Source organism: Cottoperca gobio, chromosome 21, assembly GCF_900634415.1.
Source record: "Cottoperca gobio chromosome 21, fCotGob3.1, whole genome shotgun sequence".
NCBI classification, from domain to species: Eukaryota; Metazoa; Chordata; class Actinopteri; order Perciformes; family Bovichtidae; genus Cottoperca; species Cottoperca gobio.
This window is the reverse complement of record NC_041375.1, coordinates 14,896,177-14,912,145: the sequence shown is the minus strand read 5'-3', so window position 1 is coordinate 14,912,145 and position 15,969 is coordinate 14,896,177. Positions and strand designations below refer to the sequence as shown.

Sequence of the window (15,969 nt, the reverse complement as noted above, 5' to 3'; positions counted from 1 at the left end):
ATGGAGCTAAAGGCTTCTGTGAACAGCTGCTTTTGTGAGCCAAGAAAGCCTTTAAACGTCGGATGCATGTCTTGTTTATGTCATGATTCATAGAGTGACAGATTATGCGTTATGTGTGCCATAATGTTACAGAATAAGTCCCACATTACAAGAAAAACTAGGCGGTGTGCTGATTCCATTGGAGTGCTCTGGATCGTCACTTCCTTCTGTCTGTGGGCTGCAATGATTCAATTATGTGGGTCACCTGTAAATTAAAGATGAAAATTAGCTCAAGTCTTCTGAATGACGACCTCAAATGAATAAATTATATATATATATATATATATATATATATATATATATATAATATATATATATATATATATATAGATATATATATATATATATAGATATATAGATATATTATATATATATATATATATATATATATATATATATATATATATATATATATATATATATAAATATAAAACCTACAACCAATAAAACAGTATTAGATAGTAATATTCAAATTCAGCCATAGGACAGTAAACCTATTCATACTTAAGAAATGGAATCATAAGAAGATATTGCTCTTTCCAATTGAAAGATCGTCCACAATGCAGCCGTCATGAGTTACTTCACTCGGATGATGAGACTGAGAGCACTTTACGACTCTTTGCCGGCTGATGTTAGTGATATGAAGATCAATGACCTCATTTTTATCTGAATCAGAAGAGAGGCCTCTTCATGGATGCTATCTGAACTGCCATTAAGAGACAAATACACTTGCTAGCTCTCATTTCCCAGAACTTAAGGCAGTCTGGCCAAACATGCGTCTCCTCCCCAAATAAAAGTCTAGCATTAAAAAAGACCAATGATAGTTGTGCTTTTGGGCAAATACCCATTAAAAGTGTAACATCTTAAAGGTTGACACAGCAGAAAATTCAGTCTAGAACATGCCAGTGAAATACTTCTTACTCATTGCATACCTTCAGATGTTTCTTCAGTTGAAGATCTTGACATTCCTGTGTTTTCATCAGCAGAATTGTCTTGACCTTTTGCTGCAAGAAATGTATTATTATTATTATTATTATTATTATTATTATTAATTTCAAGTCTCAGGTTTACAGCATCTTTCTTTTCACCCTTAAGAAATAGAGCTGCATGAAATATCGTTTCTAGTGGAAATAGGATATAAAAGCCAACCAAAAAATGTAAAATTGTGTTATTTATTTGGAAGCAGATGGTGTTCCAGATGGAAATGACATCACCCACACATCATATGATTACCTGAAACGGTTGTGTTAGTCTCTCCATCACCGGTGAGCTCTGTGTCAGAGCAGATGTCTCCGAAGATAAAATGGATTTTCTCCTCAGCTTGCTGCTCATTTGAGGAGCCGTGTACTGAGTTGTGGAGGATGTCGGAGGCAAAGCGAGCCCTGAGAGAGTTTGGGGATGTCGCCTTAGCTTGGTCAGGGTCCGCGGGGCCCATTATGGCCCTCCACTCCTCCACTGCATTTTCCTTGGTCAGTATGAGCATCATACAGGGCCCCCTGACACAAACAATGACAGGATGTTCATATAATGTCATTAGTGTGAGTGTGCTACTGTAAAGATACCGTGTTGGATTGTGTGATGGCTCGTGTTACATGCTTGGCTAGTGTGAGCAGTGATTGCTGACACATGACTGATGAACCGTACCCATCCACTGTCAACGTGTGCAACACCTTTTAAATGTAGCAGCTGTATTTCAACATGTATGTTGGACCTGCTTAACACTGAGATGTAAATGTAAAAAAAAAATCACATATCAATTTAAAGTCGCCCAATTTGAACTTAAATATCTGAATATAAGTGCTGGTATGCAAATCAGCAAATGAGGCTATAAAGAATATCTTGGCCCCCCCGGAAAATCTGGTCTTGAAATCATGGCCAAGATGGTCCCACAAAGGGTCGACATGATGATTTATTCAAGCTCACTAAGGAGATTGATTGAAAGCACATGAGTTATTTTCACATTTTTATTAACAGTATTTTTAAAAGGCTGAAATGTATACCAACATAGACTATATATCATGATTAATTGGGAGGCACCAAGCATTTCTATGTCAGATCAGACATTCAGCACCCCCATATAGCCCGAATGGAATGATCCTTTCTCTTATAACTACATGTTCCCGCTACTGTGACGATGCAATGATGAGATTAGCAGTTGAATCCGACTCCTTAGATCGAATCGTCAAATAGTGGACTATTCGGGACCACCCCTAGGCTATAATATAAAACTACAATTAAAGCTAAACCTGAGCAGATCTTGAGGGATAGTGACAGTATAATGGGTTACCCAGGCTGAAGTGCCCAGCTGCACACATCTCCCTGCACATCGTGTCCGAGCAGTTGTGTAACAACCAAGTAAAGGGACTAATCGAAGCGGAAGATAACTCTAAAATGTAGATCTGCAGTGGAACAAAGAAAAAAATTGAGACGGACTTCTTATCCCCTGCTCTGCCTTGATTTTAGGCAGTTATGAATACTGTTAAAACTTCCAGCGGCAACAGGAATTAGGACAGGTCACTTCGCTCTTCTCCTTCGACTGTGTTCAGCTATAGACTTACTGACACATGAATTCCACCAGTTGCTTGAAGAAAGGCTTCTCTCTGTGCTCTCTGTAAAACTCCTCAGCCATCTCCCTCGACAGCACCGTCTCCTTCAGCTGCGTCACAGAGAAACCGCTGCCACTGATCTCCTCCAAAATCTTCTCTGTTAAGAGTGAATAGAAAATAAATATTGAAAAGATTATATTAAATATGTGTGCACATCTATACAAACAACAAGGTATATTGTTCTAAATGGCCAGAAAGGACCTTTGTGTTCCTCCATGGCATCAGGTTTGATCACTGCCAGTGTTTGCTGTTTGGGGAAGAAGAAGCTGATCTCTCGTTCTGCCTCTTCGTGGCTTTCACTTCCATGCAGCTGGTTGATGGGCTCGTTCTCCACAGCAAACTGGGCCCTTAGACTGAGTGGAGAGGCATCCAGAAGTCAGCATTACAGGTAGGGACCATCCATATCTAATAGCTAAGATTTGATGGTTTCCAGGAAATCTTTTTGAATGAAATGATGTAATGTATTGTGCTTTTCTTCACTTTGACTCACTCTGCCTTGTCTAATTCTACTTTAGCTAGTGATTTCCCACATTTTTAAGATTGTCTTTCCAGAAACCCCTTGAGTGAATGTGTTGCGTTGCAGGCAGAGAGAGACTACAACAGAACTTTCTCTCTCAAATGTATCTTATGCCTTATGACTGCACTACTGTCGGAAGTGTTATGTAGTTGATTTCTTCCTGCTTGATTGTGTAATGGCAAGCCTTTTCTCTCTTTAATCATACATTTGTTTTTAATAACCTGCACAACCTGTCAAGATTTAAAAGATAAGGCAAAAGAGCTGCTGATGGATTAACAATAAAAACTTGATTGGTAATTATTCCACATGACTTCATGAATGTGTAAATGAATAGAGCCAAACATCACTCACCAGTCAGGACTCTCCTCTTTGGCTCTATTAACGTCAGAAGGACCAAGGATGTTCTTCCAGATATGGACAGCCCCCGCTCCGGCCAGAGCCAAAGCTAGCACCGGCCCACTGTGAATACACACAAGCTAATTGCACATCTGCAGTAACATGCTCCCCTTTAGATTTGTGTCAGAGCATGTGTGTGTTACCTGGTCATGCTTCGGAGCAATAGAGGGAAGTAGTCCTCCTCAACGTGTTGGAAGTAAAACTGTCTGACCTGTTCCTCTGTCAACATCACCTCTTTTTGGAGAGCCACGGTGAAGCCTGACTTGTGGATTTGAGCCAAGATCTCCTCTGCATAATAATAGATATAAAATACACACCACTTTATTAGGTACAGCTAGCTAATGCAGTCTAATGCAACAATCATGCAATAAATCCAACCTTCATGATGGGTATACGATTTAGTTTTAGCCGTTTATTTATTGCGTTATGTTAGACTGCATTAGTTTAAGCTAGTTGTACCTATTAACTGCCACATTTGATTGTTTTAACATAGATAGCCATATTACATTTTTCTGCAGAGATCAATTACAAAACTGTGGGAATGAAGAAATAGTCCCACCATGTCAATATGAACCACCTTTATGTGTACAACTGTGCTCGCACACGTGTTTACTTGTGCTTATATTTGGCACGGGCCCCACCTCTGTTTTCTCTGGCAACGTCAGGCCGGATAAGAGCCAGTGTCCTCTCCACACGCTCTTCCTCCCCATCCTGCTCCGTTGCTGAGGCCGTCCTAAAGTTGGGGAAAAAGAAGGCGAGCTCCCTGCTGGCCTGGTCGATGTCCTCACTACCGTGCACTGCGTTGAACAGTGTCTGTGTGCCGTATTGTGCCCGCAAGCTGCAGGAAGCCAGGGGGGAGAAAGGAGAGGAGAGCAGATGGTTGCTCGGCTGGTGCTCAACCAGAGAGAAGCATAATGTTTGGGTGTGTCTGACGGAGCAGGCGAGAATGCGCTGTTCATTTGCTTTCCCAGACTTAAGCCTGAAATAGTTTCACACAGTTGCAATCCACAGCGTGTGAATACATGTCTATTCTGTAAACAAATGTTCCTCTTTACAAAGACACAAGAATGATCTTTTCATCATACCATATCTTACAGTTTTAATACCATTGTTGATGTGTTTTCTTAACTAGTATAGTTTCAAATAACTAACCTTTGCGGTTTTTCTCTCCTGGCTTCCTCTATGTCTGCTGGGCCAATGAACTCACGCCATGTTGGTACAACGTTATCTGAGCCCTCAACCTGAGAGAGTACCAGAATATGGGACGGACCACTGGACATAAACTGCACCAAGTCCTCAAAACAAGCCTACAAACCCCCATCACAAACACAGAGAGACAAGAGCATACACATATGTTAATGCAATGAACACAGAAACCAATCCTTTTACATCTTAAAACAGGCCTTACATTAACAAGGTGAGACAGAGAGAAGAGCATTTATATGAAAGCATTTTGAAGAGATATACTATATGTGCTACTTTAGTATTTCCTTTAACATTATTGCCTCTTTTCCTCACGTTTGGTATTTCTGAATCCCTAATCACTTAGTCTCATCACAAACAGCGCGATAAGCAAAAAAAGAAAAGGAAAAAAAACTGCTTACACAGCAGATCTATTTTGAGCCCTTCACAGGAATTCAGATGGGAGTGTGATGTATTGCAAACTAATTGTAATGATTGTTGCACTGGTCGTGACTGCTCTATTAGGATGTTGACCCAGAATTAAAATTTGCCCACACTAACCTCACAGACATACACAGAACCAGTAAGCAGTTTAACTAGTTACCAATCTCTACAATGAGATACAAACATGAGTGTTAGCATCTGTCAAATGTCCGTGTGAAATGTGTATTTTTGCTATTATTCTATTCTCACCATACCTCTTCTGCTTTGTGCTGGTAAAAATCTCGAGCCTCAACCTCAGTCAGCGTGCGTTCTTCTTGGGCCAGGATCTCGAACCCAGCATCTTGAATCTAGCCAGGGGATTAATGTCAGGATAATGAAATAATGTCAGCAGGAAGGCTTGAGACAATCTAGTCTTGTGAGAATGTGAGCAGTCAGTGTACCTTCATAATGAGCTCATTTGCCTTGCCGTGAGCAACGGCATCTGGTTTGATGATGGCAATGGTGTAGGATTTACTGGCAGGAACTACAGGAGAAAACAGCGTGAGTGACGGTCGGTAATGCAGATAAAATGGTGAACAGAATCGTGAAGTTGCTGGTAAACAGTGGTAATCACAGAAACAACAAAACCAGCAATAATGCTAATGAGAAAATAAATGAACCACTAATATGATTATATAGTTTCCACAGTACCAATTATGCTTTCTTCGTTTTCTGACTGCTGAGACATCTTATCCTCATCTCTCTTCTCATCATCCACCAGACAATCATCTTTAACCTGACGGACACAATAACACCAACTGAAAACACTGAATCCCTAAACATGAGTGTGTGCAAACTATTGAATACATAATCTTTTGTATAAAACATATATATTATATTAAATGGACATTTTTCTTGGGCATTCTGGCAACACAGTGTAACACAGACAGTAAGAATACATAAATACAGTAAGAGGAAGCTAGAAATACATCAAATTACATTTATAGCCGTGGGAGTGCTCATGGACTGTGTGTGTGTATGTGTGTGTGTGTGTGTGTGTGTGTGTGTGTGTGTGTGTGTGTGTGTGTGTGTGTGTGTGTGTGTGTGTGAGGGGGGAGGAGGGAGTTATTTTAATATGTCTCTGTTTAGGATGGCAACAGCAGAGGACACAACCAACTTTTTGTGTCCATGTTTCCTGGCCAGTGGGACCTTAAGTCTCCTGCCAGATGGCAGCAGCTGGACTGATGAGTGAAGTGGGTGGGTGGGGTCATTATATACCTGGGTGGTGGTGTTTTTGTATATATTTGTATATTTGTATATATATATATAAGGCAAAATACATGTTTAGACAATTAACCAATTGTCTAAATAGTTACTAATAGGCCTTTTTCACAGGACAATATTTTAACATGTCACTGTAGGAAAAGCACAGAAGTAAATAATAAAATCATTGACAGCTGAATTTTATTTAGCTCCTTCAGTTTCAAGGTCCTGGATCGGCCAAATTGTCCTGGACAATTTAATAGAATAGTCATCATGCTTTTCCTGCTCTGACAGGAGTCAAGTTTGTCTGCTGTGAAAAGGTCTATTTTTGTTTCTGCTCTAGAAATAACATTTGTGTGAATGGATAACTGTACTGTGTATGTGCATGTATCTTACTGCTCACCGCTTTGCGTTCACCACCTTGCTCCAGGACCAACTTCTCCTTGGCTAGTTCCTCCACAATTATCCTCTGAAGGAGAGGAGCGTTGGCCCCTCGCAGCACAGCCACCAGCTCCCCACCCTGTTCATTCAACACAAAGACATTTGAACGTTTTTTGTTTTTAAACAATCTTTAATTAAATTCAACTTTACAAGCAAGAGATGCTTTAACTACAGCAGGCCCATGTAAGCAAGATGCAACAACAAAAAAACATGAGTCTGTAAAAACAACAAAATAGGAGTGCAGGTTTAGGAATAAGCACAATTCTGATTAAAGGTTAGTATTAATACAAATGAAATAACGGGCAGTACATTGCATCACCACCAGAGAGATCAAGACTCTAATGATCGCCTTATTTCCTGCCCTACATCCTAACACCTCTGAGTCACGATAAAAGGGGAAAAGAAACATAGACAGAAGATAAACAGACGAATGACAAGAGTCAGAATTTCTATAGAAAGGACGCACAGCATGAACACACACATTTACTGTACAAGCATGCAAACACACAAAGTATATATACACACACACTGACCCCATAGAAAAGGAAGGTGGGCTCGCATTTCCCTCGATACCTCTCCAAAGCATCAATGCTGTCTGCCTCGGCCTGCACCGCACAAACACAAACAAATACAGAGAAACACAAATACAAGTTAAGGGCTGATCCTTCCCTTGGTTTGAATTTAAATGATTCAAATGTTAAATAACTTGGGGCTTACTGTGGCAAAATGTAACAGGTCATCAGCCAGTTCATTCTTTATTTTGCGTAGGAGACTAACCACTGCTCGACATGGGCCGCACCACTGTTGGTACACATCTACAACTAGAACAGACACAGTGTGTGAGTGAGGAAGAGTGGACTGGTTCAATCTGCAGTTATCACAATGAACACAGTGTGGCAGCAGCATACAATAAATGACACTCACAGTGACCGAGCTCAATCACACAGGATATTTTATTTTTTTACAAGTCACCAGTTGTTTGACTGGTTACCAGTAGAGTGCAGAATTGATTATGTATAAGGATATTTTAGACAGATATATTTATTATTTCTCCACAAGGGGGGACATTATTTTCTACAGTAGGTGCATACACAACACAAACAAGTAAGACACACAGAATTATACACAATTATACAAAGAGACAAAGACATGGATTAACACTGTACACACTAAAGACTGGATTACTTATGATTTAAAAGGAAGTTTTCTTATTTAAAACTTTTATTGCTGTAAGTACAAAGCTCTTGCTAAACGGGCCTTTCTGCAAGTCTATACCAGGGTCCAGAGGGAAGGGGGTAAATTTCTGGTAGAGTCGATGATCTGGGTCATCTACGTGTTTGCGAGTGCTTTGCGGGTCAGGGATGAGGTGACACAATCGGTAGGGGGTAGGAATACAAATGAGTTTGCTGGCTACAGTGCCTTGCAAAAGTATTCACTCCCCTTGACGTTTTTCCTATTGTGTTGGTCTACAACCTGGAATTAAAATGTATTTTTACTTGGATTTTATGTAATGGACCAATAGTCAATTGGTGAAGTGAAATTCTGAAAATGTAAAAAAGTGCTATGTGCATATGTATTCAGCCCTTTGCTATAAAGCCCCTAAATAAGATCTGCTCCCAATTATCTTCCGAAGCCACATAATTAGTTAACTAAAGTCTACCAGTGTCCCATGATCTGTCACATGATCTAATGGAGCACCATTAAATCTATTATTACAAAATGGAAAGTATATGGTACCACAACAAACCTGCCAAGAGAGGCCCAATACCCAGGGACCAGGCAAAGAGGGCATTAATTAGAGAAGCAACAAAGAGACCACAGATAACCCTGAAGGAGCTCGAGAGCTCCACAGCAGAGGATGGAGTATTTTTCTTTAGGACCACTTTAAACCGTACACTCCACAGAGCTGGGCTTTAAGGAAGCGTGGCCAGAAAGAAGCCATTACTTAAAGAAAAAAAGAAAGAAAACCAGTTGGAGTTTGCATGTGGGAGATTGCTGGTGAGATTGTTTTAAAAAGCCCTGCATGGAGTCCAGTCCATCTCTCTCAGTTGTTCATCTCTGGAAGAGTTTGCCACTAAAGATTAGATCTCCCCCTTTAAAACCTAAAGACCCATCTCTTTTCTTCACACTCTATTTATATATATTTTTGTTTGTATTTTATTTTGTAGTATTGTATTCTGAAGATCTTACCTGTCAAACCTTTGGTTGCAAGCACCTCCTCCCACTGCTCTTGGTTTGTGACAGACGCCTGGAGGAAAAAAACAGAATGATTTTAAAGACTTCATAACGTGAGTTTAAAACACTGAAGACTCTTGTCAACATTACAGACGCCATGTTGTGTTTTCCAACCTGAAGACTCGCTTCTTTCTTCTTGCCTGCCATTTGATTAATCAAATGAAATTGCTATATATAAAAGCGATATTACTAAGATAAGTTTAATCAACATGAAATGCGAGTAACGTTATCCTAATCACGTTACCTAACTCCACCGATGCTGCTCGCGCTTGTTTGGCCCCTTGGTTGCCATGCAACGGCGCTTTCCGCCTTCCGGAAGGACCTACCATCTGATGGAAGTGCGCTTCAATAAGACATTAAATTCGTTATTTTATCTTGTCGCTATTAATTAATACCAAAGCTGTGTGTGGTGTTTTATTGCTACGCAGTTTGATTAGGTTAATGGCACATGGCAGTCAGAAAGAGACTTAGGACAACACTTCTTCTTTTACTATCTCTTAAACTGCTCCCATGGGTCGAAGACGTTTCCGTCACATCGATGCTTTTTTCGTCCCCAGGATATAACATGTATAAATATGCATGAAAACTATCTGTATAATACTTTATATTATCTATCAAAGTGTCCTGATCTTTGTCCTTATTGCAATTTAAAGATACATCATTTAAAACCTTTTTTTTTATTACCTAGAAAACTGAAAAAAACATGATTCTAGCCGTCATCTTACCTCTGTGTTACGTTTATCACTGTTCAACTCAGTTCTTTATTCTTGCATTTATGAGTTCCTTGTCAAGGGTTTCAAAGCAGTATGTTATCCAGAGATTCAATGCTGTACAGTTTTAATATTCCAAAAGAGTGTGCCGAAAACTCCCTATTTTGATATCAGTAGTACTTGCTAAAGTTAATTAGACTTATTGAGCTCAGAGCAGCAACTGTGGAAAGTACATTTGTGCATTTACTCAAGAAGTGGTGGACTCAGGCAGGGGCGAAATAAAAAGAGGCACCAGCTGCATGCGGTGGAGCAGAACGTTTTCTAGCATGCAGGGCATCTTATATGACCGTCACATGTTCTCCCTTTAACAGCCCTTTTAGTGCACTGAATTTTGTTTTCTTCACCGGAAGGGCATCCTCGATGGATCTTTATGACATTTCGTCTGCATCACCTGAGTTCATACACCAGTGAACTCAAGTGATTTTTAGTTTTGACATAGGCATTACTTACTGTTTATTACTTCTACATATCAGAGGGATGTATTGCACTTTTGAATCTACTACATTTATTAACATTTAGTAACAGCTATAGTTACTTTTCACATTAATATTTTTCATACGAAATATATAATTACTTTATAAAAGGTGATTAAAGATTAAACTATAAAGAGTATGAAGCAGTTATAAATAGCTTCACCTCAATTAACTGCAACATTTGAGTATTACTTACATGTTGATGAATCAATAATATAGTACTGATAGAGGCCATTCTACATAATGAATACTTCATACGTACATTCATAGTACATTGTGTAGCTAATAACCTGCTTCTTTACTTTTACTCAGGTAAAACATTTTTGCTAATTGTACTGAAATCGCCTGAAAACTTACTTTCAAGCAAAAGATACTGTGTTCATACTATGCAAGTGAAATAAACATATAACAAAATAAGATGTTAAACAGTCCAAGACAAGACAGAGCCTTGTCTTCTTTCTTATTCTTATATTTCTATGGTTGTACGTACTGGTATTTTATTCTGAATCCTGAAGTACAACAACATTCCCCTTTAATTGAAGGCTGTAACCTAAAGTATTTTTTTTAATGCCCTAATGTCGGCCCAGTCTTGATGAAGGATGTATTTGCTTGTTTGTATGTATGTGTTTGACCAAAAAACACCAAAGCAACAGCGTTAATTGCTTTGCTCAAGGTCACAAGAAATGACCATTACAACTTTGCACTATACGCTAGTTTGTTTTGCTACAAGTGCTAGTGTATGGAATCAAGTGTTTACAGCAAGTTATTTAGGTAATTTCCTTCAAAAAACACACCATAAGAGCAGCCTACATCTTCCCTTTGGTGTTGAAATCTCATATTCCTCTCTCAGTGCTATTCTGGCACCTCGAAGAGGTTTCCCTTCAACTGTAACATTTCATTTAATAGTGAAATAGGTCCTCTAGAGATCAGACCACTTCTGCATGCACTTCCCGCATGAATTTCAATGAACTGCTTGCACTTAAGCGGTTCAGCTCCACCGCCTCCTCTCTTTACAAAGTGGGCCGAGAAAAACAAGTTGATCAATTAGAGTAATTTTGTAAAAGGACAAATCAGTGCGTTGCGCCAGTGAGCGAGAAAGAGAATCGTGAAATGAGACACTCAAAAAGAAAGCTTGTTTTGCTCCCCCTCTGCTGTATGACATGTTTCTATTAACCCTGTGTCTCGCTATGTGCTCATTATGCAGCCAGATGGGAACTATAATCACCTCCCCTCCATCATGGTGGCTGTGACAAGGTCCTTGCCCTCAGAAATAAGTTTCATACATTGTGTAAAATTCAGCCCTATGTTTTTGCTCTTCTTTTCATCAGAGAGATGCAAGGAGGTGATTGCTTTTGTTCGATTAAGTTAATGAGGAACATTTGTCCCATGTGCCCAATTCAAATATTGGCCTTTGTGTCGTCAAATATCATCAGTAAAGTCTGCTGCTGCGTGTGTGCGGTTGACTGTACAGATATGCTCCTGTAGACTGAAATGTGATTGCTCGGTCCCAGGGGAAGGCACGAGGAGAAGATTGTTGCAGGGTGTTTAGACGAGATGTTACTTATTCAAAGCTGTGAAGCTGAATTAATCACTGCTGTAAGTCAGTATGGCACATGTTCAGACAAGGAATGGATGTACTCACTAAAGATTATTATGCTGTACTGTCTATATCTTGATAGGTGGTGAGTAATCATGCCCACAGAGTTCCCCTTTATGTTCCAAATCTGATCAACAGAACAGAGAAGCAAATTGTTTTATGTTCTTATTTTAAAATATTGTCTGTCTGATTTAGGTTCCTCGTGCACTTACTGACAAACTTCTGTATACTTGTTCGCTTAAATTGTGTCTCAAAGCAAAGGCGTAAAAAAATATTTTGGCTTATTTTGTTTCATAAGCCTCAAACAAAATACTTCAAATGAAAGATGTATAAATCCAACAGTGCTTCATCACTGACCCTCGACTGAATTCAAAGAAAATGATTCCACAGGATGCCAGACTTTTTGCCATGGTCCATTTGTTTGACAGACTTTGAAGGTCTTTGCTTGAAGCTGGTTACCATACTTCCGTAAAATATTTCCATGGTACAGTGCACGTCTCTCAGTAGGTCTTCAGTCCCTATGTGGACTTGAAGAAACCACTTATCATATTCTCTGGTGAATTGCTGTTAATCTCTCCTCATTGATGAAAGACACAGAGGATTTGAGGCTACAACAGTTCTGAAGATTAATCTCCATTAGCACATCTTAAGCACAGAAGTCATATTTAAGCCTCATTAAAGAAGAACTCCATTTGTTGTGTTTATTTTTTGAAAGAGGCTTCATCCTACCCTCCTCAACACACAGAGGCAAAGGGCTTTAACTAGTTGTTCTGAAACAAATGTTGTGGAAATCCCAGTTGGTCTGTAGCTTCGTGTCATTAAGAAATTGTTCAAAACAAACAAATAGTATCATAATTTGTTTTCTTGTCATTATGTATTTTTTCTTTTCTACTGTAAGGACACAGTATTTTACAAACATTAGACTAAATGGACTGCTGTAGGGCAGCAATTAACAACTATTTCCATTATCAATGTGTCGGCTCATAATTTTGTTTGATTAATCCATAAATCAAAAAGTAGTTGAGAAGAAACACACACACCACAATTGTGCAGAGCCGAAGGCGATGCCTTCAAATGTCTTGTTTTATTAGACCAAAGGTAAAAAAACAAAAACAATTTTCATTACTATTTTTGGACAGAAACAATTAAGTGATTATCAGAGTAGTTGCTGATTCTTTTTTTGTCGATTGTCTAATCGATTGTTGAACTCATTATTTCAGCTGTAAATTGCTGCAGTGTAAAGCAAACAAGTTAAAAATGCAGACGTCTAAATGTATGATAATAATAATAGCTGATGATAGTGATGATGGAAGTACACAAGTTCCCAAATCACAAAAGATGTTTCACTACAGATTCAGATGAAGAAGTGTCGGAATGTTTATGTTTATGCACAACGATTATGATGCATCAATTTGTACCCATATGCACAAGCTTCTGTATTTTTAAAACACAGACAAACCAATCATGTGGTCACTGATCTAAACCAACTGTTCCCCAACATTACTAAGTAATTATATGTTGTAAAACATTGTTTTATATGTGATGTTTGTAAATGTTGCAAACTGTTTTGCTTTTAATTGTTTGTATTATACTTTAAAGTTTTTAAAAAATATCTTCCTGCCCAGGAACCGCAGATGTAAATGAGCTACATAGCTAACTCTGGCTCAACGGTTGTGTTGTGCACGGCCCTGTTAAATAAACTAAACTAAATGAACTAATCAAACAACAGAATTATGTGATAAGACACGCATCCAATGGCAGAGGCTGGTGCTTTTCTTCCCAAGAGGGCACTGTTGCCTCAACATTGAGCCATCGCTCCTCCCAACACACACACACACACACACACACACACACACACACACACACACACACACACACACACATTGCTCTGTGAGTTTTTAAACAGCAGGAAAGCCCTGTGCTCTCAATATGCTGGTTGCATGCTTATCAGCTCTTCCAGGCCTAAAACTTATCCCGTAAGCAATACAGCAATTGAATACAGAATAGCTTAATTTTTTGCTGGCATATTTGTTAAAAGTCATGGTGTATAATGTCAAGTACTGTCAAACTGAAAGAATTAGAAACACTATTTCATCTCACTATTTTAGCAGGCTGTGTTTAGGAGTGACAGCAATGCTTTCAAATGATATGGCACTGGACTTAATGAAGCATAGACACAGTTTTAAACCTAATAGTATTTCTCACTGACAAATTCCCATTTTTCTTTTACATCATGACAACCATGACTGAGGCTCTGTGCCCGCATGCACATGGAGGAGTCCAACTGAGAGGCGGTTTGTTCTCTTTTTTTCTGCACTAATGGAGAATTTATACAGAATGAAGAGGAAATAGTGTGAGCCAAAGGGGGTTGAGGGGGAGTGTAGTTTGTCAGTCAGTCAGTCAGTCACAGACAGACAGACAGTGGTAGTGATTGACTGTCAGTCTGTAGAAACACGAGGGAGATTTCTTCTCTTCTCCCTGACAGGCGGCTCCATCAGTGACAGAGAAAGCCAGTACGGAGGAAGTCATCTGCATCTAAATAAAGACCGCCAATGGCTTTGTCAGAGTCCATTAAGCAAATTGCAATGTTTGATAAATGCATCTACCAGCTTTTTCCCCCACCCTTCCGTACAAATCAGCCTGAAGCAAAAAAAAAAAGGCTTTTGTTTGCTTTCTTAAAAAGGGAGAATGTGCAATGAGACATGAGAAAGGATTCTTCTGAAATATCATTTTATGACTGATTTGTGCATTGTATGGGTTGCCTCATATCAGGTGTGCAATGAACAAAAATCCCTTTGGGCTATGTACAGTAGAACTGCTTTGATTAAAATGTGGAAATTCATGATTACTTTTGCATGGATGCCACTATTATTATTATCATTTATTGTATTATTATCTTTTCTTTTGTCTGTTAGTTAGCACAGGTAGCAAAGTTGCAGGTGATGGGCTACACATCATAATTTGAATGTTGGTCTGATGCAGCAAAAAAAAAAAGGGCAGCTTCTCCTCACAATTTAAGTGCTGGATTGTTCCCTGGACTCTGTGGCATTATAAGAGGCAGCTCTTTGTTATCTGTCACAGCTGAAAAAGCTCCAGGTTAATAGCTGAAGTCACTCTGTCTACTTATTCAGCTCTGCTGCTTCCAGAGAGCCTCATTTCCCAAATCTGCAGCTTACTTGCTCTCTTTCTTCAGCAGTTGGTTGGACTGAAGCAGACATCCTTTACATCTATCAAGGTTTTCCAGGGTAAATTTTTCTTTTCCATGAAACATATTTTGCCTGTATACATCACGATCGCTGATATATTAATGAGAATGAAAAAGAAAACTGCTTTACAGTAAAAAAAACACAGTAACACAGTAACAGAAGTAGAGCTGAAACTATTAATTGATTAGTTGATTGAAAGAAACATTTAATTGCAGCTATTTCCATAATCAATTCATAGCTAAATGCCAAAAATGTGATAGTCATAGCCTTTTCCCCCTTGTTTTACATGACTAAATATTTACAGCCCAAACGTTTAATTAATAATGAAAATAATAGTTTGTTGCATCCCTAAACAGAAGACTTAAAGAAAAATACATTCTGTGTAAAATATGCCAAGAAAAGAAAGAAAAAGGATCAATATTATTCCTGTAGACTTGCGGTTAATGTTAGAAGCTAATTAACAACATTATCTAAGAAAGGAGCACTGAGGGGTATTGAAGGCGTGACCATACGTCAACACCCAAACATAGCTTTGTTCATCTCACCTCCAAAGCTGTCATCAACACCTACACAGACAGAAAACACTATCTGGGCCTCCAGGAGATTGACTGGCCTGCTATCTCTGATGTGTCTTCAATACTGATAATTCAAAGTGATACCTTGTCCTGGTTGGAGAAAACCCCCCCCCCGGGGCAGCAGTGGTGGAAAGGGAGAAGAAAAAAGAAGAAGTCAAATCAGACATATTAAGTGGATTACGAGTTATCTGCAGCACAGCATGTAATTGGTTTTGTGTTATCGTTGTAACGTCAGATAGGTGCTAA

The 15,969-nt window shown here is 39.0% G+C and overlaps 1 protein-coding gene across 2 annotated transcripts; it reads right to left on the bottom strand.

The window, feature by feature from the left end:
- Positions 1–109: 109 nt before the first annotated feature.
- Positions 110–9,387, bottom strand: LOC115026096 (thioredoxin domain-containing protein 3 homolog). 2 transcript variants are annotated; one of them, XM_029458712.1, is made up of 17 exons: positions 9,217–9,387; positions 9,058–9,115; positions 7,585–7,688; positions 7,401–7,472; positions 6,830–6,946; positions 5,875–5,959; positions 5,625–5,707; positions 5,439–5,531; positions 4,711–4,865; positions 4,200–4,537; positions 3,702–3,846; positions 3,514–3,621; positions 2,847–2,998; positions 2,598–2,742; positions 1,273–1,535; positions 972–1,043; positions 110–244 (listed from the first exon to the last, which is right to left on the bottom strand). In XM_029458712.1, the coding sequence occupies exons 1-17, from the start codon at positions 9,247–9,249 to the stop codon at positions 228–230; spliced, it is 2,040 nt and encodes a 679-aa protein (XP_029314572.1). In that variant the 5' UTR covers positions 9,250–9,387; the 3' UTR covers positions 110–227. The 2 variants fall into 2 exon arrangements, with proteins under 2 accessions (XP_029314572.1, XP_029314573.1); XM_029458713.1 differs by having other exon boundaries at positions 4,200–4,396.
- Between the last annotated feature and the right edge of the window lie 6,582 nt (positions 9,388–15,969).